Consider the following 22,614-nt stretch of genomic DNA (forward strand, 5'->3'; position numbering starts at 1 on the left):
CTCGGGGGGCCCAGCTGGGGGCTGAGGGCCCTTCACCTGCTTCACAGCATGGTCTCACAAACCTTTGTGCCGCCACAGCAGCCTGGTGCAGGAACAGCAATGCTTGAAACTAATTCCGCCACCAGCCCCTCTGTCTTCTCAAACTACACCCACGTGCCCCCTCCACTGAGAGCCTTTCCAATGCCTAAGCTTTAGGGATCCACAGAGGAGCACCATGGGGCCAAGGGAACTTACGAGCTCAAGGCTGCGCTCCACAAAGCAGAAAATGTTGCGGGAGGCTGACTTCTGCCCTTCCACGGGGATGCAGAGAGGTGGAAAGTTGATGGGAAGTACTGTGCCAGTGGAAAAAAAATAAAAAATAAAAGCACACCCGCATCCCTTTCCATCTTGCATCGGACAGGGCAGCAGCAGGCTGCTTGGTGGTTTGATTCTTGGTGAGACTTTTTCCCCTTCTCAGCATTTGCTGATCCCGATGCACCCTCTGGGGGCAGCAAACGTCCATGTGCACCCAAGCTGGTGAACACCAACACCCTTTCCCCACTGGCTGCTGCTCAGGCTCTGGTTTTCTCACAAAGGCTTAAATCTCTGCCAGCTGGGGACGATTTCAGGCCCCCAGGTGAGCTGCAAGCCCAGGTCTGCGGGCGTGAAGCTGCAGAGACAGCGGTCAGGGCCCCAGAAGCTGCTCCAGCATCCTCAAGCTTCAGCGCAGCCTTGAAGGAGGAGGTCAGAGGGGCAGGTGCTGGTGCCACACGCTGTTTTTATGCATTTTTATACCAAAATACAGGGGTGTCTGGGGGCAGTTTAAGGGGCCTTGAACCCAAAGATGAATACAGCCACACGTTCCTTACTCAATTCTTGCCAAAAAGAATTACAAAATTCAAATTTCTACTGGAAACAGGCTGGAAGATGAATGAAAGGCAATTTTGCCAACCCATTGATGAAACAGACTTCTAGGCGTCTACCACCTCCTCCACTAACTTCACCTTCCAGTTACTCTTAAGATATAAAAGGAAACAAAACCAGGAGCATTTGTTTGCAGTTGTTAGTTACTGACTCAGAGACACCACCTTCAGCTCAGCCCAGGTTTGCAGCCTCATGTTTTGAACAGTTAACTCTGAACGCACACCCCCAAGGCGAGTTATCTTCCTCCAAAATCCCCAGTGCCGGCCACTGCCAGCTGCCGAGGTAACACACCAAGGGCACAGTGACATCCCATTTCAGCAGCAGGGGATCCTGCAGCTCTGCTGCCCCGACCTTTGGGCAGCTGTGCTCACGCTCTTCACATCATCTAGGGAAGGAGGGAACGGCAACACAGGCACACAGGCTGCAGCACATGGATAATCTTTATTGGTAACATCAGTGGAGCACCAGTAATCCATTACTGACTGTAGTGGTGACACACAGCTGAGGCACATGCTAAGGCACTTGTACTATATAAAAAAAAAAACATTTTTTTAATTTTTATTGTGACAGCAATTGGGACATGAGGCTCCTGCATTTAGAGCGCTTCAGGCATACAGTATGGCGCTTCATATTTAATTATTTTTACTTTGCTCATAAGTAGGTCTAAATGCAGCATATACAATACGGTTAGGAATACACGTAAAATCCAGCAACCAGTGTACGGTGTAGAAAAGTAAAGACTATCTATATATAACCATGGTCCCAATAGAAAGGCAGTGATAAAGACCTTTATTTTTTTTTCTTAATTACTTATTACGAGAGATACAAAGGCCTTACATATATCTGTGCAGATTAAAGTTTTTTTTTTTTTAATATACTCTTAGTCAATGGTGCACAATAACTAATCCCAACCCCTGGTTATAGAGCAGGTGCAAGAGGCTTGGACATGTCAATAAAAGAGGGATTTCCCTCCCCTCATCCCCACCCCTCTGCCCACTACCCCAATTAAATTCCCCTAGATTCTATTACCATTAAATATATTTGGTCCCCCAGAGATTCTCAGACAAGCACGAGGACACCGTTCTGCTTCCCCAGCCTGTCATTAACTACTGGTCCACACTACCTTAGATGAAACCGCTCAGAGGCAGAGACACTAACAGGACATCATTGCACTTCAGAGATCTGTCCAGACAGTAAAATGAGGAGAAAGGAAGGGAGGAGGTTTAAAAAAAAAAAAAAAAAAAAAAAAAAAAGACAACTTTGGCAAGTCTGCCAGGGAGACTTGTCCCAAGAGGAGCTTCCCTCTCCACCTCTCCCTGGAATCACGTGAAAGAAGGGTGAATTGCCATGGCCAAAGCACACCGTTTTTCCTGAAACTGCTCCCAAACCGTGTGGGTGGGCAGATTAAAAGTCTGAGGTCACTGAACATGATTGCCGAAAGCAAAGAGGGAGGGGAAAGAATACAGGAAGGAGCTTCCCTGCAGCTAAGATCTGAAAACAAAAAGGAGATTTACAGCAAAAATCTTTCCCTCACCCCGCTCCCTCCAAATCGTGTAAGGATTCACCAGCAGACATGGCACAGACAGTTCTACAGGACTTTGCAGTTGCCAAACTGCTGGTCAGATTTCAGAGCACTGACTCTTTGGCATTAAATACAAAGAGGATTAGGAAACTGGAAAGAGGAGGAAACTAGGAACACAGATGCCCAATGGCTCCAGATACAAAGAGCTGGGCTTACTCTGCCGATCCCTGGCCAATTAAAGAGGGTTTGCAGAAAGTCCAATGAAAGAGGGGAGGGTGGTGGGTCACTCCACCATGCGTAACTCGGGTAAAATGAGAGGATTTATTCAGTAGCTTTGGCATCGCCAGCATCTGCCTTGCCATCCACTTCCTCATCGGAGCACTCTCCTGTTGTACCCTTCCTGACAATTCGGCGTGTCACGACGAACGGCAGGTCCCCGCGCCTAGGGAAGGACAGACAGCACGTCAGTAAAACGAGATTTCACTGAGCTTACCAGACGTGGCAGGCTTTGGAAAAAACAGAGGAAGCCCCTGGCCGCACTGCTTCCTGTGGACAGCTACAGCAAGCCTGTGCTGTGCTGGCTGCCAAGGTATCGCAGAAAATGCTCTGCCTTACCTGAGCTTGCTCTTGAGGGAGCTGACCTCTCTGTTCATCGCATCGGCTGTTTCAGTGGCATCCTCCAGCTCACGCTGCAGCTTCCTGCGGGATGCGTTGGCTCGCTGGGCCTCCTCCTCTGCTTCCTCAAGCTGGCGTTTCAGCTGCTTCAAGCGCATGTTCGCCTTGTCCGCCTGGGGACGTAGGGGAAAAGAGATCAGCGTTTCCCCGGAGTTACACAGCCAGATACCTGAGTTTCCAAAGCCTCCCTTCCCTTCCTGAAGGAAGCTGCCTAAAACTCGACAGCTCCAAGCTTTTCCTTAAAAGCATTACATCTTCATCTTGTTATAGTGAGGGAGAAAGAAGAGAAACCCATAAGAAGGTTAATGCTAGAAGCCTCTGAAATGCCTCGATCATAGAAGGAAAATCTTCCCACCAGAAGAGTCAGCAGTGCTGCAAGGTAACCGTACACACCTGATCTTTGAATTGCTCAGCATTGCGCCTCTCATCATCCACCTGCAGCAAGATATCTTTCAGCTTCTTCTCGGCACGGCGCACCTGCTTGCTGGCAGCCTGGCGCTCCCTGCACAGAAATACAGTCACAGCTCAGACAAGAACTTCCTCCTCTTGTGCCCAAGCAGAAGAACTGACACGGGTAAGTTAAAAACAAAGACAGCAGAATTCTAACGTAGAAAAGAAGAAAACAAAAAAGAGAATGGGAGGCAATTTTTCCTAGAGGTGATAAAAAATACTGGACACAACTTGATACTGAAGCTACAGAGGAACAGCAAGAATGCATCACAGCTGCACCTTTACAAGTCTGGTCAAAGCTAAAAGTCTCTATAGTGAGAAACAAGGGAGGTTTGCCAAGATCTTACTTCTGCACTGCCCAGTACCTACGATGAAACCCTCATTCAGACAAATCAGAATTTGTTCAGAAGGGTTTAAGATCCCAGAGAGGAAGGAGACTCAAAACAACTGGAGCTTCTGCTAGGACGTACTTTGTCTCCATGTCCAACTGCTCTTCCAGCTGCACTATCTTGGCTTCCAAGGCTGTGATGGTAGCCTTGTACTTGGACTTCACTGCGCTCTCCATCTCCTGCAGTTTAAGCTTAAGCTCCTTGTTCTGGCGCTCCATCTGCTGGCGAGCGTTCTCGTTCTTCTGTGCGTTGCTCCGCTCAGCATTCAGGTCGGCATTCATCTGATCAATCTGTGGAGAGAAGCAGTACTTAGCATTTCGAGGGCTCCAGCCTGAAAGCAGGATATTTTTCTTAGACACACACTGACATGCAAAGAAAAAGGACCCTCAGGGTGAGCTGAATATGTAGAATAACTCTGCTACAGGAGGAGCTGTCTGTAAACAAGAGATACGGACTACATCTCCAAATATCTTAGTTTATTCAGATTTTCAAAGTAATTGCTTGAAAAACAAGCTTATCAACCTCCTCTTAGGACTAAATTGGCCAATCACGTATATGGTGCCCTCTTGGGCAAAGGCCATGGTTTGGCACTTAACACAGTAATTACCAGTCCCAGTGAATTGCATCCATCCTGAAGGCAAGTGGATTCAATAAACATGCTTTCCTCATTTATCACTTATTTGCTCTGTCTACTTTGACTACAAAGAAGCAGCTTAAAACTACTGACTTTCAAAGGTGAAAGGGCAAGAACTCAATCCACTTCCAATCCAGGGCTCTGGCTTATAGTCAGTCAAGGAGAGGACTGTGCTCTCTGGTGCAAAGAAGCCATTTGGAAAACCATCTGCCTAGCTCCCTGGCTTTAGAGAGCTAACAAAACAACACGCCTGACCCTCAAAAGTCGGACAGATAAAATAGAGCAGAGAACGGGCAGATTAAGATCACGGTTTCTATAGCAGCCTAACAAATTCCATATGGTTAGTCCGTTTGAAAAAGCCCAGAACTGGCAGAAAAGTCACTTTCCAAACACATTGTGGCACTCTTCAGCACGCCAAGTTGGGAAAGCATGCTACAGATCATATTTCTCATAATTCCTTTTTAAAAAAAAGAAAGGGAGGGGTGGTGACTGGGAATTCCTGATCAACTCTGCAGCTGGTTCCAGCTACTGAAATCATTTAATACTCCACGATCAAAATCAGTGAGTTAACATTATTCTGACTGCCCACCGGATTTTCTCTGTTGTGGTATTTGAGTGTTTCACCTTGCTCATGTCTGTGGACATTTTTCAGAGCACATTTTGGCAATTTACACAGATTAGTGAGCCTCTGCTCACACAGCCAGCCTGTACAGGTACCTGAAGGTTTGCCTTCTTGAGCCGGTCATTGATTATCTCAGTGTTGCCCTGTTCCTCTTCCAGCTCCTCCTCCAGCTGTGCTATCCGGGCCTCCAGGCGTCTCTTTTCCTCCATGGCCAGTGCTCTGTAAGACACACAAACATAAAAGTGATGTTGGCAGCACTGATGCCTTGGGGGAAAACCTGCCGCTTTTAATTTTAGAAAACGAAGTCTGCCTTTCAAAAGCACGGAGGATCCAGCACATGCTTCGGTCTGCAGAAAAATAACAGCCTGCAAAGTATTTTCTCAAACCAGCTCCTCCACCCTTGAGCAGGGAACATTACTCACCCTTTACCACTGCTGTTGGCAATCTCATCAGCCAGCTCATCCCTTTCTTGCTGGGCCTGGCGCTTGGCACGCTCGGCAGCTGCAAGTTCCTGGAATGAAAACGAGACGGTCAGTGATGCAACGGGAAGCCACCAACTAATGCAGCCTAGGAAAAAGTAGTTACTGGTAATGGGTGGTACAGTCTCTAGCTAGACCCAGACTTAATTAGAAGACAGTTTCCCTTCCACCCCGCAACTTCCTTTGTTTTGCACCACTCCTGTTGCCGCTGTCAAGAAAGGGCCAAATTCTGCAATTGGAAGGGGACCCTGTACTTGAGCAGAGCAAAAAATAACACAAGAGAAAGGAAAAGAAAGGAAATAACCACTCGAGCTTAGTCTGCCACGCTTAGTTCTGGGCCAAAGAAAATGAACAAACCCTTCAGCTGCATGCATATTCCATTACCTCCTGCAATTGGATCATCTCTGCCTCCATGCTCTTCAACTTCTTCTCGTTTTCTTTGGCCTGTGCCAAGATCTCTTCTCTGGAGGTGCGCGTGTCCTCCAGTTCCCGCATGTAATCCTTCATTTGTGCCTGAAAAGGGAGAAACAAAAAAGGATGGATTTCCAAGTCTGTGCATGAACAAATTCAATTTATCTTACAGGAAACATGGGCAGGAAAAGTAGAAACAGGGGCTTCATTAGTCTTCAGCTACCTAAAAGGCTGCTGTAAAAAGAAAAAGAATCATCCATTTTTCATTTGATAAGAAATGAGGAGAAGCAATAATGGAGGCAAACAGGGCCACTTAAATTGTAAGGGGAAAAAAAGCCTTGTTAGATTGGGGGTGGTGATGGTACAGGAAGCTTTCTAGTGAAGCAGCAGAATGGATAGCCTAAGGGAGGATTTGGCATTTTTCCCAAGAACAGATCAGACAAATGCCTACAGGAATTAGAAAGGTATAACAGGACTGCCTTGGGGCAGAAGGCCTACATCATCACATCATCTTTTTGAGTCCCTCTAGCTTTGCGACTCCATAATCCTTTCCAGAAACACTGATATGAGGCAAGCACTAGAGTGGACTTTCCCTACAGCTTGTCTCCTATGGAGTTAAAAAGGCAGACGAGGGTTAGAAGGATATTTGAAATGCCAATAAATCTTTCCTGGTAAATTGCTACAAGGTTGCTGCTCTTGTGACACTGATGCATGGCTCTCATGAGGTGAAATCTTGTATCCCATTTCCCTGGGTAAAGGTTTTAAACGGATTGCTAAAACAACTGCAGCTCCTCACCTGCAGTTTGCGGAGCTGCTTGATGGCTTCCTCACGGTTCTTGTTAGCAGTGTCTATGTGGCTTTCCAAATCCTTCAGGTCCAGCTCCAGTTTCTTCCTGGCAGCCATAGCAATGGAACGCTGTTTTCGCTCATCTTCTAATTCCACCTCCATCTCCCGCACCTGTACAGAGAAATTCAGGCATTCAGCTCCTCAATTTTCCAAAAGCCATTCTTCACATCCCCCTTTCAAACTGTACCCAAGTGCAAGCACGTGACTTGTTTTCATTCCTCCTGGCAGGGGGATGGGGCTAACATTCCTCACAAATAAAGCAACGTGGATCCTTTAGGTAGACAAAGGCTGTTTGAACAATCATGCACACAAGGAAAAGCCTCTCTCAGCTTTGCAGAGCTGCCTGGAGAATCACCAAACTTAACAATGATCTGTGGACACCAGACACAAGCGCCTTTGCAGAACACTTTCAGGATTTACAAAGCAGTTCTTACTTGTCTAATCAGCTGTTTCCTCTTCTCTTCGTTCTGTTCATCACGGCCCTGGAGGTCCCGATCAAACTGAGCCTTCATGGCCTGTTGGTTCACTTCTAGCCGCAGTTTGGCATCCTCTGTGGCCTGCAGCTCATCCTCCAGCTCTTCCAGCTGTGTCTTCATCTCCTCCACCTGCTGCTCCAGGGCTCGCTTGGCCTTCTCCAGCTCATGGACCTACAGCACAGCACCACACATGAGGTTTCCTCAAAAAGTACAATTTCACCTATACTAAGAGCAAAAAGTCTGACAACAGCCACTCACAACAGGATACAAGGACACTCTCTGTTCCCCTTATAACACAAGGATATCCCTCAGTGCCAGTTGCCCACACAGCCAAAAGCTTCCAATGTAAATCATGATTATCTCTTAGTCATATATGCTTGGTGGTGGGGAGAAGGAGAAAAGTATTTGTTAGCTCAATCCTGACCAACTTACCTGAGGTGGACACCTCTGGTTCTGACAGAATTCATTAAAGTACTTTGTAGCTTCTGATTTTTCTAATTTGCTTCCTTCTTATCACCACCTTTCCTGTCTTGAAATATTTGGGTTACTATGTCCCATTGCCTAGAAACTCTCTGCATTTTTCACTCCAATCTCACATCATACTTTCTCTGTCACAACAATACTAGTCTCTGTTTACCACTACCTCGTTCGGGTCATTTCCAGGCTCTTCCAATCCATCTTTCCTGCCTACTAACATAATGCAAATATAACATTCACAAACTCACTATGTGCTCAGTTTTCTCTACTACATTCATCTGTGTTCACACTAGCGTAACTTTTTGCAGTATTAAACTGACAGGATCGCCCGCGTGCCATTTCCTGCCCAGACATTTTAACTTCGTACTTACGCTTTTCCCAACATCATCCTTGGAACTCATCAGGTCTTCCATCTCTGTGCGGAACTGCTTATTGACTCGCTCTAGCTCAGCTTTCTGCTCTATGGCTTCTTCAAGGGCCCTGGCCAGGGAGAGGGCCTTAGTCTCCTTCTCACGGGCTTCAGCCTCAGCACGGTCTCTTTCTTCTGCATATTTGGCAGAGATGTTCTTCTCCTCTGCCAGGAGCTAAAAGAGAACAGCATTGGGATTTTGAGAATTTACTCGTAATTTTTAAGAGGGTAAACATGCATCTTTTCTCTTTGTGCTTTCTAAGTAGCATTCTGCCATGGACAGAAGGAATCAAGAAAACACAGCTTTAGTGAATGAAGTATGCCACCTCACCTTAATAAATAACTATGCTGATCCCAAGTGAACAACCTTCTGATTCCCTAGGCCTCCAACCTACTGTTTCCATCTATGCCTCAAAAATGAGTACTATACCTCTATGAAAAAATATATTTCTCCACTCAATATGCTATGCTCAGTTCAGAAAGAAATATGCATTCTCCAAGCAGCACTGCTTAGATATTCTTAGAGGTCAACCTGGCAAGTCAGATGTACCTACTTAATGGCCCGAGACAGAAGTCATACCTGATCAAACTTCTTCTGCTTCTTCTCTAGGTTGGAAACTGTCTGTCGCTGATGATCCAGATCCACAGTGATGTCATCCAGCTCTTGCTGCAGGCGAGTCTTTGTTTTTTCCAGCTTGTCATATGCAGCTATCTTCTCCTCATAACGCTGGTTTAAGCCCTCCAAGTCCTTTTGCAGCTTCTTCCTGGCTTCTTCTGCTGACTCAAGGCAGCCCAGACCATCATCCATCTTCTTCTTTGCATCTATTGCCTGAAGAACAGCAAAGATTGCAAGTGAAGCCTCAACACAGATAACACTATATGTGGCTTACTGACACCAGAGGAGTTGAGGAAATAAGTTTGCTCACTTCTGAAGGAATTATCTGTATCCAATAATACTATATCAATAAGTTCCAAAGGAATTCATAAGTAGAAATCCACAAGCAGTTCACACGATCGTTATCAGAGACCTCAATTTCCCCTCACTCAAGTCAGCAGGAAATCCCTTGCCCATGAAAGGTTCTGTTACTTGATGTCAATTCTGCATTTAGATTTTACTTCCTTCAAGTGCAAGTTGAAGGAAGTAAATGCACTTACATTTCCTCTCTTCTCAAAAGTGTTTGGTTTATGGGATGCAGACTGTACCTGTTGCTGAAGAATAGAGATTTGTTTCTCCAGGTTTCTCTTTGCCTCCTCTTCTTCTTCCAGTTGCTCTCTCAAAGCATTCTTCTCATCCTCTGTTTGCTTCAGTCTGGTGCTAAAGCTCAGTTTTAGGCGAGTCTCCTCCTGCAGCAGCTCCTACAAAGGAAACACCACAGTGGAACTCAGCACCTCTCCTTGAATTTAAAGGCTCACTATCCTTACCTGCTCTGTGCAGGTACTTTTGAAGTTGAGTTTAAGCATGCAGTTTATTTCACAAATAAGACAATCGAAGACGGAATTTAAATAACTGTCTTCCAGTGAGTCAGTATAAAAACAATATCAAGAAGGGTCCTATTCTCTCAGACACTCTCACGATTTAAGTATACTTTGCCATACAAGAACTGTCTCCTGCTTTCCTCCACAGCCAACTGCAGTCCCTTCTGGACTCCTCCAAGAAGCACGTAAAGCATTAAAAAGCTTTCCCAACAACAGCGTGACTGCGCTCTCCTATGTGACTCCCTCATACTCAAATATCAAAGAAACAGAGAACAGGCTAAAGTGATTTAGGATGGTTAAAAACAACTTTGCTCTTAGCAGAATTCTAAGACTGCGGCCATTTACCAATTTAGGGCACCAGCAACATTTGTTAACTTTTACTGCCAGTACTTGAGCTGAGTGACCTGTAGAGACCAATCTTAGACTTGTATTCTAGTAACAGCAAGCTATTTTTTAATTTTATCCTGATGTATAAGATTCTGTATTATTTTTCCTAGAAAAAATACTAAAATATTTGAATCTATCACTTTCCCATTATCCATCGGGGAATAAAGTATTCTATTTAACTTTACAGTTAACTTTAAATTTACTGCAAATCACATGCAGAAAACCACAACCCTGTCAAACTTCATGAAGATCTAAGACAAGAATTTAGCATTGCAGTTCAGTTCTAGCAACAAAGAACTCTCAAGCAGAAAGGTGAAGGAGGAATCCTGAGGAATCTTAATCCTAAAATACGGAACGTTGCATGCATTCCACGTACTAAGGAAGCAGAAGGAAGATAAAGAGCTTGTGTCTGTAGAAAAGCTCTCAATACCACGCAATACATCCCCCCTTAGCAAAAAAGCCTGACCCAATCCTTTGAAGTGCCATATATCTAGTATTTCACGGTGTCCAGGGTGCTTTCTCACTTTATGCATTCGTAGCAGACAGTGGATGCAACGCATACAGATGCCTTGGCTTCCCAAGCTCTCACCTGTGTATCCTGAAGCTGTGATTCCAGGGCAGAGAAGTCCTTTGCTAATTTGATTGACTTGCTGTCAGACTGGTTCAAAAGGCCTGTGACATTGTCCAGTTCCACCTGAAGGAGAGATCAGAGAATCAGCTTAGTGCATCATCAAGAGCAAAGCCAGGTATGGCTACGAGACCTGAAAGTGAAAACTGAGGCACTTTTCAACGGTAAGGGATGTGTATCATTTCTCAGGAGAATGAATGTGTCATTTCCCAAGTCCCAGGGATGAAATATGAAGAGTCCACATGAGACTTTTAAGTGGGATCACCTCTGGTGCAACAGCCTTCTGTCTTTAAACTGCTTTATGTGATTTGTTTCAGGACTGCATGTAGATATTCCAAATTACATTTTCACATTCTGGATGAGTGCACATGCACCAGCAATGCTAAATGTCTAATGACAGCCTTCAAAAAGAAAGCAGAAGGCAATGCTTGATGCAAATCAGAGGGGTTTGTTGTTTCTCTTTGGGAGTGTATGAGAAAACCCTGAATTTCAACGTCGCCCTTCAGCCCCTCATCACCATCAACCACATAATAAAGCATCAAGATGGGTTCTTCCAAATTAGTCACACAACACCAGACTGTTGGTGTCACAGGAGGTACACAAGCAGCCAAAAGGTTACACAACTGCTGCACACCGAAGGGGAGCAGACATGCTGATACTCCAAGGCTTAAAAAACTCAGATGGCAGCTGGTTACTGCACCTTTTCAGGGCTGCTCGTAAGTGACATCAATCATGATGGCCTGCCCTGGCAATGAGTTAAGGAGTTTGCTCAGTCCTTGAGAAGCAAACTGTGGATGTGCTTTTTTTTGAACTTCATCCCCTGGAGGAACAAGAGATTTTTGTACTATCCACAGGGAGGTACCACCCTACAACCTTCTTTTCTCTCTAGCCCTGGACTGCAACAGCAGCTAAGGAAAACCCATGCCACTCACCTGCAACTTGTTAACCTTGTCAGCCAGTTCTGCCTTCACTCTTTCACCTTCTGTAAATTTCACCTGCAGTTCCTGGAACTGAGCATCTACTTTTTTCCGCTTGTGCTCAGCATCCCCTTTGCCCTGCAGAAGCACTTTCACCTCATTGGACAGCTCAGCCCTTTCGCTTTCCAGAGCTTGTTTTGCTTTTTCAAGATTTGCTTTCACCTGGAGGGAAGGAAAAATAAAACATAGCAAAACACTTCAGACTGATGATACAGCAGGATCCTTCCATTGAGGTTTTTTTTTCCCCTCCACGATATTTCAACAAGCAAGTTAATATTACGTGTTTAACAGCTAGCCTGAGACTGCTTACTCAGAAAAAAACAGTTTGAACACCTTGTCACTGATAAGCAGGAAACAATTTAACAGTCAGTGCAGACAACAATAAAGGAGATAGTCTTGCACCATCAGATTTCCAAATTAAAGGTTGCACAGCTCAACAAGTGCTAGCAGTGAAAAGAACTAGACAACTCATTGGCTGATTGGCATAACATGTCTGATGAAAAAAATTAACAACTGCAACCATTTAAAACAACTGCATATTTGCTTCGTAGTGCAAAATGATCTACCAACGTAAGAAAAGCACGTGCATCAGAAACCTAATATCACGAACACTTAATGTTCTTCTGCAGCATTAAGATGTTGTTACAGAGCAGCTATCACTTTAATCACTTCAGAGAGGTTGAATGATTTATTTGGTCTTGAGCTTCCTGTTCCACTTACCCGCTTGGTTTGTTCTAACTGTTCTGCCAGCTCTTCAATGGCTTGTGAATGTTTCTGTCTCATCTCTTGGATTTGAGCCTCATGAGTCCTCGCCTCATCCTCAAGGGTCTTCTTCAGAACCGTTACTTCTTGTTCTCTCTTTGACCTGCAAAATTCGGAGTCTTCATTTAGATGCCAAGGAGAGAATCAAACCAATGTTCATATCCACAAACAGTATCTCTAATACAGGAAAACACTATGGTGTCATTAACCCTAGAAGCTATAAAGACACTTTTCCAAATTAGAACTTAGCTTTGTAAACCTTTAAATACAATCTCACAACATGATTTTCAGCCTAAGATGTAATGGTCTGAAAGCATGAATGTTTCAGGCTACCACTACCACAAGGGTTAGGGATCACATAAAGTTTCTTGCATCGTATCAGAGAATGCAGTCTCATACTACAGCTTGCACACCATCTCCTTTTGTAGTCACTGAGGCTGCTAACCAGCCTGCTCTGATAAAGACTTGCTTTGGTGAGAGACTGAATGCATGAACTTTCATTAAAAAAGTCAAACCCAAAACTAGACAAGACAGCACAGCCACGTGTTAGAGTTACCTGAGTTCCTGCTGAGCAGCTGTAGAATCCAAGGTGTCTTCTAGCTCGGTTTTCAACGCCTCCAGCTCCTCTCCCAGATCCCGCTTCTGTTTTTCAGCTTTATTCCTGAATGCTCTCTCTGACTCCAGGTCTTCCTGTAGCTCAGTGATCTGGGATTCGAGTTCCCTGATCTTTTTCAGGGCCATGTTCTTCTGAGCTGCCTCTTCTTCCACCCTGTGTTCAACATAGGGTTCTGGTCAGAGCCAGATTTAAACCATACATAAATGAAAACCACCTGTCCTACCAAGAACAATCAAGAAAAAAGCTGGCATTGGTCAGCTCTACGTGATTACATTCAAACTTTGACGCATACATCATCTACAAATTCTAGCTTCTAACTCCCAATACTTGAGAGAGCACAATTACTTACCTTAAAGAAGGGGACAGAGAAAGACTGACAACAGAAGAAAGCAGAAGAGAAAGCACCATTTACATTGGAAATTGGACACTTCACTGAACAGATGAATATAGCAACTACTACAGAGAGATAACATCTTGCCACTACTTTTTAACCTGCTCTGAAGTCCTACTGCTCCAGTGAAACACGCACAGTGCACACTGCATCCATAGACTAGCTCTGTATAGGCAGTGTGGCAGCGAACAGCAACCAAAGAACTCCTATGCCAAGGACACAGATCTTAATCTGCAGACTAAAATACACAGATTTCACTTACTCCCAGATCCAGAGTGGCACAAGACAAGAAGAAATACTTCCTAATCTGACAGTCCCACAGGTCAGGTTCTCACCTAGCTAAGGCTGCCTGCAGCTCCTCTTCTTTCTTGGCCAGCTGCATTTTGAGTTCTGCAATCTGAGCCTGCAGCTCAGCAATCTGGTCATGCAGGTCAGTGGAGTCTCCTTCAAGCTTTCGACGAGTCTTTTCCAATTCTTGCCTCTGCTTTTCTTCACGTCGCAGGCGTTCTGATGGGGATGAAGACACAGTAAGTTGCACAGACAACCCACAGTCATTCAAAGAACATTGTACAAGGCAGAGAAAATAAAGCTATTTAAGCAAATATATTTTCTAGTAATACAACCATAAAAACTAGCTGCAGTGCATTATTCTGTTAGGATCTATACATGCAGATGGCTCCCATATCATATCTTGTAATTAAAACATACCTGCACAATGTTCCTCTCCCTCATCTTACGTTCAAACTTCCTTCCCCGCTTCATTGTAATAAACAGCTAGCACAAAGCCAGTCTCTCCCAACACCCACAGCACACAGGCACTCGATAAGTGATGCTGAACACACGGTCCACTCTCCTCCCCTTACTGCAACCGAATCGGCTGTCTCCTGCTGTGTTAACCTAACCAAAAAGTGCCTCTACCTTGCACTCTGAAGAACTCACACAAACAGAGTATCAAAACCCACACTAACCCTGAAGATTGATGCTGCTGGAAGTAGAAAGGTAGAGACACTTGCACAGCAGGAGAAGAAAGAGAACCAGCCTCTCTTCTCCATTGGCCTGCTGCTTTGGTGAGGATTTTTATTTAGACCAAGGGCTCAGCTGACAAGGCACATAACCTTCAGCCAGCCACTGAACAGCTCTATCAAACTGATCAATAGCACACACACTATAGACTAGTTTTTAACCCCTCTAAAACTGTAGTGAGACTAAAGCTGTAGAAATGAAACTGGAATTCCACAGATTTTTAACAAGAAACCACCTAAAACTGAACAAGCAAGTTCTCTGCAGGATACGTCTTATTAAATAAAAAAAATACTACCTTCCAGGTCTGTGATCATGGCCTCATGTTTGTTCTTGAGTTTGGCTAAGCTCTTAGATTTCTCCTCTTCCTCTGTTAGGTTTGTTGTAAATTCAGACATTCTGTCTTCCAACAGTTTCTTTTCCTGCAGAATTGAGAAGCCAGTGTCAAGGCAGTTGCTGGAATTACAGGAGGCTTTCCAGAGTTGACCGTGCTTAAAGATGTCAGTGTCATTAGTGCCTACTCCTACTACAGGGAAACTTGGAAGGAAATAAATTCTTTAAGGATTACAGATGTGATGTACAGATTTGGATCTGACAGCCCTTTCAAAGCTTAAAGGGAAGTCTGTTTATGAAATAACTGAATAGTGTTTGGCATAATGCAAGAGAAAAATACTTCCTCACTTTTGTTCACTAGACTGAATTCATTCTGAAGTTTCCCATAAAAAGGGGAAGGTCAGCCTTTGGTGGGTAGCTCCAGGAGAGCCATCAAAACATCTTTAGCCTGCATAGGAAGCAGTAGGAGTCTTACCTTGGCCAATTTGAGATTCTGATCTTCCAGAACTATCATATGTTCTTCCAGTTTCTTCAATTTGGCCTCTGTGGTCACTTTTTCTAGCTGCAACTTCTGCCTTGTGCTTTCCTCTTCTTCAAGCTGCTCCTCTAGTTCCTTCACAACACCCACAGAAAAGCAAGGAATTTGTCAGTGCTGCTCACTGGGCAATAAAACCAGCACAGCGACGATACTAGAACTTTGAGTGTTTCTTTACCCTTCCCTTCAAGGTAATATTAATGCTTTCCAGAAGTGACTTCTATCATGACTTGATGCAACATACGGTATTCTAGTAAACAAATTTTATAACAGAATAAACAGTACTATTTTTCAAAGAATAAAGCTACTGTTCTCAAAACACCTGGTTCAAAGATTTGTCCAGTTATTTGACAAGTAGCAATAACCTTCATCTTCAAGAATGGAAGAGCACATTCCAGCTGCCTGTCTGAATGCCCCAGGCACAGCAACAGAATTGCTCTGCCCTGTTATTTCCATGGATAAAATTTTCTATGCTACTATTGTCGTTCTCTCTCTCCTGATTTCCTCCAAATGAAGACAAAATAACCACTCTAACCCTTATTATCCTCTTTCCTGACAAGAGATGGCATTTCTAGTGTATTACCTGAATGTTCTGCTGCATTTTCTTCTTTTCAGCCTGCAGATGTTGACACCGTTCTTCCTCTTCCTCTACCCTTGCTTCCAGGTCATGACATATCTCTTCTAGTTCTTGTTTCTTGGCTGTCAGGCGGGCTCTTATCTCCTCAGCTTCAGCACAGAGTTCAGTTTCTGCTTGCAACTGTTCTTGCAGTTGCATCTTCTCTGCCATAAGCTACATTAGACACAAGCCAGAAATAACCATAAGACAAACTCCAACTTACCAAAGCACTAAGCAATCTGTATTAATTGAAGTTATGTGGTCCTGTGTTCTGCAGCTGTATCTTAATGATAACTGGCAGCTGTCTTCTGCTGCCATTCTAAGGTTAAATGTCAAAATACAGTTTTAAAGTGTCTGGTCCTGTTCACAAACCATGCACAGCAGCCACATATTATTATATTAGCCTTAACAAACTTCTAGAGACTGTGTCCATTTGAAATAAGGAGATTGTTTAGTTTTTCCCTGCAAAAATAACAAAAGTATTATCCCTATAAAAAAAAAATCCTGCTGCCACCTTCTGGGTTCCAAACAAAAAGGATTCCATTAACAATGAGGTTTAATTCAATCAGCCTGCCATAATACTCAGCCAAAGGAGATTTTTCTTCACATAATGGCTGTAGCAGAACAATAGTTATTCATTGTACAAAACGAGATGCCAGAGGAACAGAGCTGGAGAGAAGGGTAAGGGACACTGAACAAGATGGCAGCTGAGTCACATATTTCAACAAGCAGGAATCCTGCAGCTTGATCATCAGACCAGTAAAGCAAAGAAGGAGGTCTTAAAGCAGTTGACCCGGTGGAGGGAATGAGGCTTACACATGACATTTGCAAACTCACCTGGGCCTGGAAGGTCTCCATCTCACTCAGTCTGTTTTCTGCAGCTAGCTGCTTCTCCTTAACCTTTATTAGTTCTTCTTCCTTGGCCATCATCTCTTCTTCCTGCCTGCTTACTTGCAAAAGGGGCTTCACCTGAAAGGGAAACCAAGGGGATGAGATGTGTTTCGTGAACACAGAGAACATGAAGACGTGCTCTTGTACTTGATGAGCATCCTATTAAACAACATTTTTGTTATGTGTCGTATCTGAAGGACTGACCAATTGTTTTGTCATGAACAATGGAAGACGCACAGAGGACTAGATACCATCTGTTTTGCCAGGAACACCCCCTCCTCCTGCCCAAACTTTCCTCCAGGATGGGGTGCATCAGGAAAGGGATGGGTAAATTCCATGACCCCAAGGACTAAGTAATAACAGCAAGAACTGAATCAAGTTGCCGTGCAGGAGAGCAATCCACAGCTCACACATAGGTCAATATAAACAATATACGAACACCACCCATCTCTGTGCTCCCCCATCAAAAAACATTAGAAGTCATTTCGTAGGAAGAAGCAATCTCTGCTCTCAACTCTGATTTAGCTGCAAAGTCTCCATACTTAAAGAGCAAGAAATCCCATAAATCTAAATTAAATTAAAAGATAGTCTCTTCATGTGTTCATTGTCTTTATGAAGATAAAATACATACAAGTCTAACAGCAAGATCAAATCTTAGCACTTTCATTTTGCTTTTACAACTCTAGAGAAAGAGATTGCATACCACTCCCTTCTAAAAATTTTTGACTAGTCAAACTGATTAGCCATGGAGTAAGTAACTCGTTGAAGTTGTATACCACCAAAGCAAGCAATCCTCTTCTAGGCATAAAATATCAGAAGACGACTTCTGCTTTTCCACAACATTACTTGTACATAGCCTTGCACTTGGTTTACGCAAGCATACTGCATAGATATAAAATTCTTTATGATATTCTCCACCTAAATGAATCAAGGTGTAGTTGCAAGCAAGACCAATTGTAATGGAAGTGTTTTTTTTTTGCTCTGGTTCAACTTGAGAAGCTTAAGTCACAACCATAACCTCTTGCCAAAATTACAAAGGAAAAAAAAATACATTACCTTGGTGAACAACCTCCACCATTGCCAGTTCCGCAGTTTCAAGTAGGCGGCACAGTTCCTCTGAAGCACTTTCATGGCTGTCAATTGCTGCTGGCGCTTGGCAAAGGCTCTGCAAGAAAAGTGGAGGTCAGACCACAAAGGAACCTACAGTGGCACGCAATTCTCTCAACCAAGACCTCTCACAGATACCTCTAGATTATATTTTTAGATTTTCTCTCCTAAAAAAGCAAAACAAAATTTGCAGTGAGCTTTCCCTAGCTTTTTAAGTCTTCTTCTGCTTGGGTAAGACTGATCATCTTTTCTTTTATTCAATTTTCTCTTTATTTAATAAAGTTTTTCCCCAGTGCCTTCTAATCTTAATAGCCTCATTATTTTCACTTCACAGAAGGAGATCTGAAACAGAGGTGTGTTTTCATGACAGGTATTACTCTTGCTTTTCAAACTGCACCATTTGCAGACCTATCTAACCGTTTAAGAGAAATCCCTGTACCTACTGGATCTGTACGGTGCTAAGACCTTTTCATTGGCACATCTGCAGCTTGCAGCTCTCCCACTAAAAACTACATCTGCTGTATAGTGTTCCTACAGAGGGGAACAGACTTTATTGCTCTATGTAAGACAGCAGCACATACAGTTTCTTGGAGGTGCTAGAAGTCAGCATTACAGAGATTGGAAAACTGTGAACCAACTATCAGCTGCTACATAAAATAAATAAATATATAAATAAATAATGTCCCTTCTGACAAAAAATAATTTGTAGTCTGTTTGTTTTTCAAGAGAAACTTGTACCTGAATAGGACAAGCACATGTTTACAATGTACTTTATAAAATATGGTCCTTACTTCCTAGCCAGATAGCCTCTGCAACATGCTTGGAAACCAATAATAACATCTGTGATCTTCAGGTCTCTCTCTTCTTCGAGATGAGCAAGGACTCCAGCTCTGAAAAACACTTTGCTCTGTCCAATTCGGTAAAGGTTGGAATCCAGCTCTAATGCTTTGATCTAAAATGAGAAAAAGAGAAGAATATATCTATTGCACAGACTGCTTCATGTAAAACATCACAGAATATATGCCTCTCTCCACTGTAAGATGCCCCTTCTTCCCCACAATAAGCCACTCTGGCCAGCTAAAGCTGCTAGCTCCTCAAAAGCCCTGTTCCAATTACAGGATTTGGAGCTCAGCCAAGCACAGCATGAAAGAGAGGCAACAAAAGACAGAAAGTACGATAGAAGGCATTGTTTAATACAACAGCACATCTAGGATCCAGAACTACAAGGATGCAGTGAGGAATATACGCCTCATCCCAAGGGTACTCTTCTTTTCCTAAAGGGAACACATCTGTTGATCCTTCCTATTTAATTTTTCCCAGCCCTAATTTTAAAGGAACCCCAACCAACTCTCCCTTCCTTTAAGGGATTTATTGTCCATGCTTATACCAGTCAAGAGGAAGAAAGTATATTCCTTTGAGACAGAATGAAAGGGAATCCCTTATAGTCAAATTCAATTCAGTGTCCCCTAGTCATCACGCTACAAAGCCAAAGCTTTTCCTTTGAAGCAGGCAGTTCTGCAGAAATTAATGAGAGCCTTCACTGAAAGCACTTGTCATCAGCAGGCCATTACAAAAAGTTTGTTGTAGCTTGTACTTAAAGTACATGACTAACGATAACAATGCTTCTAAACATTTTGATTCCATGAACACTGTTGGCATCTCAAAGTCTATACATCTGTGGAAACAAAAGGATCCACTTTGCTTATGATTATTAAATCCCATGCTAGTCAAGAGCCTCCAACTGTGAAGCCAAGACACAGCTTTCTGCACCCTCCTTCTCTCAGACAAAACATTTGTCTTTAGACTTTCGGTCTGTGAGTAGAAGACAAATTTAACATGCCTATGGAATGCACAACTCCAATTTCCCCACCACATGCATAAAGCTTATTCTATTTGAGTAGAGTTCGTGGAATGCCTTACCATCAGAACACAAGCCTGCTTTCCATCCATAAATCCTTTGGGAATTGCGTTTGGAGTTAAGATTTCATATCTGAAGAGTAGAAAGTATCGGATTAGTTACACAGATATTTGAAAAATTAAAAGTGTCAGTAATGAGTTCCCATGGCATTTTGAGTTTGACAGCTTATGGTGTTGTTAAAATTAAAAAAAATGCACATCTAGACAACAGAATAAGAAGCAGTAGTCTCAGATGGGGTCCTCTACCCCTCGCCTTAACTACATGCTTAGTAAAGAAGACAAAGATGCTTTGGGGAGGCTTTGTGCCAGGAAATAGCAAGGGACAGATGTTCTCTGCCACTGTTTTGAAAGGCAGTAACAATATAGTTGCAATAAAGTACTTCAGTTTTCAAACTTATATCTTAACTTCATCAAGGTAAAGACTAATTTAGGTTCTTTTCCAGTCTTTACCTTTGTCTGAATTCCTGGAATACAACTCTGTTGGGGAAACCCTGGCGACAAATACGGATTCCCTCCAGAACTCCATTGCAGCGAAGCTGATCGAGTACCAAGTGGGGGTCTAGTTTTCCAGCCTAGTGAGGAGAAGGAAAAAAAAATTATAAATACCATTATGGCTTTATAAAAGGGATTTAACACCCCACTTCTTTCCCTTTTTTTTTATAGCCTCCTTTACCTTTTTCTCATGGTTGGGGATAATGCAACGGACGAAGTTGGGGTTGGTGTTCCTCAGCGTAGCCATCAGTTTAGCCAGCTGTTCTTTGTAAAGCTGTCCCACAGTTCGGAACATGCCCTTCCTGGTCTTAAAGGCTCCTGGCAATGCTGTTTCTGACATACCAGCCACCTGATCCAGCCCAACAATACGGTCAACTAGAGAGAGCACAGGAAATTGCATTAAGTTCTGCCACAATCAAAGGAAACATTGGAATGCACAAAGAACATCTGGGTAGAACGGGATAAATGAGAGGAGCTGCAGGATCCTTTTTGCTTCATCTCTACACAGATGTTGACTCCTGTACAGAATTTGTGCAGGGATAGGAGCAGGAAGGAAAAAAAAGCAACAGCTCACTACTGGAAGTTTGAGTGATGGAATCAAACTTACTCCCAACCATAGTCTACTGATGCTCTGGAGGGCAGATCTGGAAGAGCAATCTAGAAGTGTGTTTCAGATGCTTCCACTTGCTTAGGTTATAATGAAAAACCACCAACAAATGAAGAGTTTCAGCTGCTAGCCCAACAGAGTCAATTATTAGTTAACTCTAAACCAGAAGGGCCCACAGCTAGAGAAAAAGCTCAATTTGACTCTTTAGTCACAGGCAGAACCGCCATGACTGGTGATCAGAAAAGCCATAGCTACTTGTTAACTGAGCAAACATGGTAGAAGGCGTGAGAGACACCAAACCTCAAGATACCACTGTCTGAGTTAATTTGGAGTACAAGTGTTCTATGACTTACAGGCATGAACAATACCACTAGGAGAAAGTCAGAACTCCCTGCCCCAACAGTTTCTCCACTATGCCACTGTGACATCCAAGCACTGAAGAAGCACTATCATCGTGATGGGTGGACTGCAAGATCCATTTTATTTTTTTCAAAACAAGCCATCTAGATCTGAGAGTAGCATGGGACAGAACAAACTAAAGCATTCCTTTTTCCCATTGCACTACGACACTGAGATAAATATTCACCTACCCAACCAAAACCAATTGTATCACTGTGAATTCCCACACCCTCAAGTACGTTTTCTTAAGGGCTGCAAGCTACTAGCTCACTCTACTTTCAGTGGTTGGTCAATGCCCACACTCAGGCTCCCAATCTTCACTTTGGAAAATATATAACTTGTGCTCAGTTGGCTTCTGATTAAAAAAAAACAGTCAAGAGAAATCCCCACAAGTGAAGAAATAAGAAAGGATAGATACTGGCATTTACAGCTAACGTTAGTTTACCATTGCTCGCTTCTAGACCAGCTATTGGAATAGGGTCAAGGTTGACTTAGAAAGAAAAGAAGGTTATGTTACTAGATGACATCACAGGGAAATCCACAGAAGAGTGTCCCAGATTCCGTCTGGAACAATCCTCTTAAAAACTTGAGCCCTACAATCTACATCAAGATAGCAAAAAGGACAGTCACTTGCAGCAGAAGATCCAGCTAAGAATAATAAATGAGAACTGATCAGCTGTGGTTCAGCTGACATTTCAGTTCCAAAAGGCATGCGTGTCAGCCTCACACAGCAAAGGCCTTGCTAGGCACAAGTTGCTGATGGCCATTTTTCATGCAGTAAAAATGCCTTTGCCGAACTAACTTATCTTTGAATGATCAGCAGCTGAAGTCAAATCCCAGCACCACAATCAATATTAAACTGAATTTCAGTTTAAACACAGTCTCAGAAACCTTCCTTCCAAATCCTGCAATGAAATGCAGCCTTGCTGGCTCTATGTTCAAACAGTTGACAGGGATTTGGTTTTTAGCTGTTCCTATGCAAGACTTGCAGGAGCACCTTTAAGCACCTGAATGTGTCCACGTGTCTTGTATCCACTTGCAAAGTGAGAGTTTTGCTTTAGTTTTACATCCGTGAGGAGCTACTAGCACAAAGCGAAGGAAATGAACAAGAAAGACAAGCAGGTATGACAAAGGGACAAAGATAAGTTAATGGAAGCATTTCTTGC

The 22,614-nt window shown here is 43.4% G+C and overlaps 1 protein-coding gene across 3 annotated transcripts in view; it reads right to left on the reverse strand.

Moving 5' to 3' along the window:
• Positions 1-1,325: 1,325 nt before the first annotated feature.
• MYH9 (myosin heavy chain 9) overlaps positions 1,326-22,614 on the reverse strand; it is a gene marked incomplete at its 3' end in the record, with an annotated part of 68,504 nt that continues 47,215 nt past the window's right edge. For 2 of the 3 annotated variants that reach the window (XM_082763468.1, XM_082763469.1), the window contains exons 16-41: positions 20,624-20,817; positions 20,401-20,522; positions 19,954-20,023; positions 18,825-18,985; positions 17,983-18,091; positions 16,873-17,004; positions 16,003-16,209; positions 15,360-15,497; positions 14,850-14,973; positions 13,867-14,038; positions 13,081-13,293; positions 12,483-12,627; positions 11,718-11,924; positions 10,747-10,851; positions 9,498-9,650; positions 8,875-9,123; positions 8,257-8,469; positions 7,367-7,579; positions 6,882-7,043; positions 6,059-6,187; positions 5,618-5,706; positions 5,291-5,414; positions 4,021-4,229; positions 3,494-3,602; positions 3,041-3,213; positions 1,326-2,867 (exon numbers count right to left, since the gene is read on the reverse strand). In XM_082763468.1, coding sequence (XP_082619594.1) covers positions 2,747-2,867; positions 3,041-3,213; positions 3,494-3,602; positions 4,021-4,229; positions 5,291-5,414; positions 5,618-5,706; positions 6,059-6,187; positions 6,882-7,043; positions 7,367-7,579; positions 8,257-8,469; positions 8,875-9,123; positions 9,498-9,650; positions 10,747-10,851; positions 11,718-11,924; positions 12,483-12,627; positions 13,081-13,293; positions 13,867-14,038; positions 14,850-14,973; positions 15,360-15,497; positions 16,003-16,209; positions 16,873-17,004; positions 17,983-18,091; positions 18,825-18,985; positions 19,954-20,023; positions 20,401-20,522; positions 20,624-20,817 — 4,043 coding nt within the window. Of the gene's footprint in view, positions 2,868-3,036; positions 3,214-3,493; positions 3,603-4,020; positions 4,230-5,290; positions 5,415-5,617; positions 5,707-6,058; positions 6,188-6,881; positions 7,044-7,366; positions 7,580-8,256; positions 8,470-8,874; positions 9,124-9,497; positions 9,651-10,746; positions 10,852-11,717; positions 11,925-12,482; positions 12,628-13,080; positions 13,294-13,866; positions 14,039-14,849; positions 14,974-15,359; positions 15,498-16,002; positions 16,210-16,872; positions 17,005-17,982; positions 18,092-18,824; positions 18,986-19,953; positions 20,024-20,400; positions 20,523-20,623; positions 20,818-22,614 lie in introns of those variants that run through there. The other variant, XM_082763470.1, reaches the window with a different exon arrangement.

Source organism: Aythya marila (genome assembly GCF_965140915.1).
Source record: "Aythya marila genome assembly, chromosome: 1".
Classification (NCBI taxonomy): Eukaryota; Metazoa; Chordata; class Aves; order Anseriformes; family Anatidae; genus Aythya; species Aythya marila.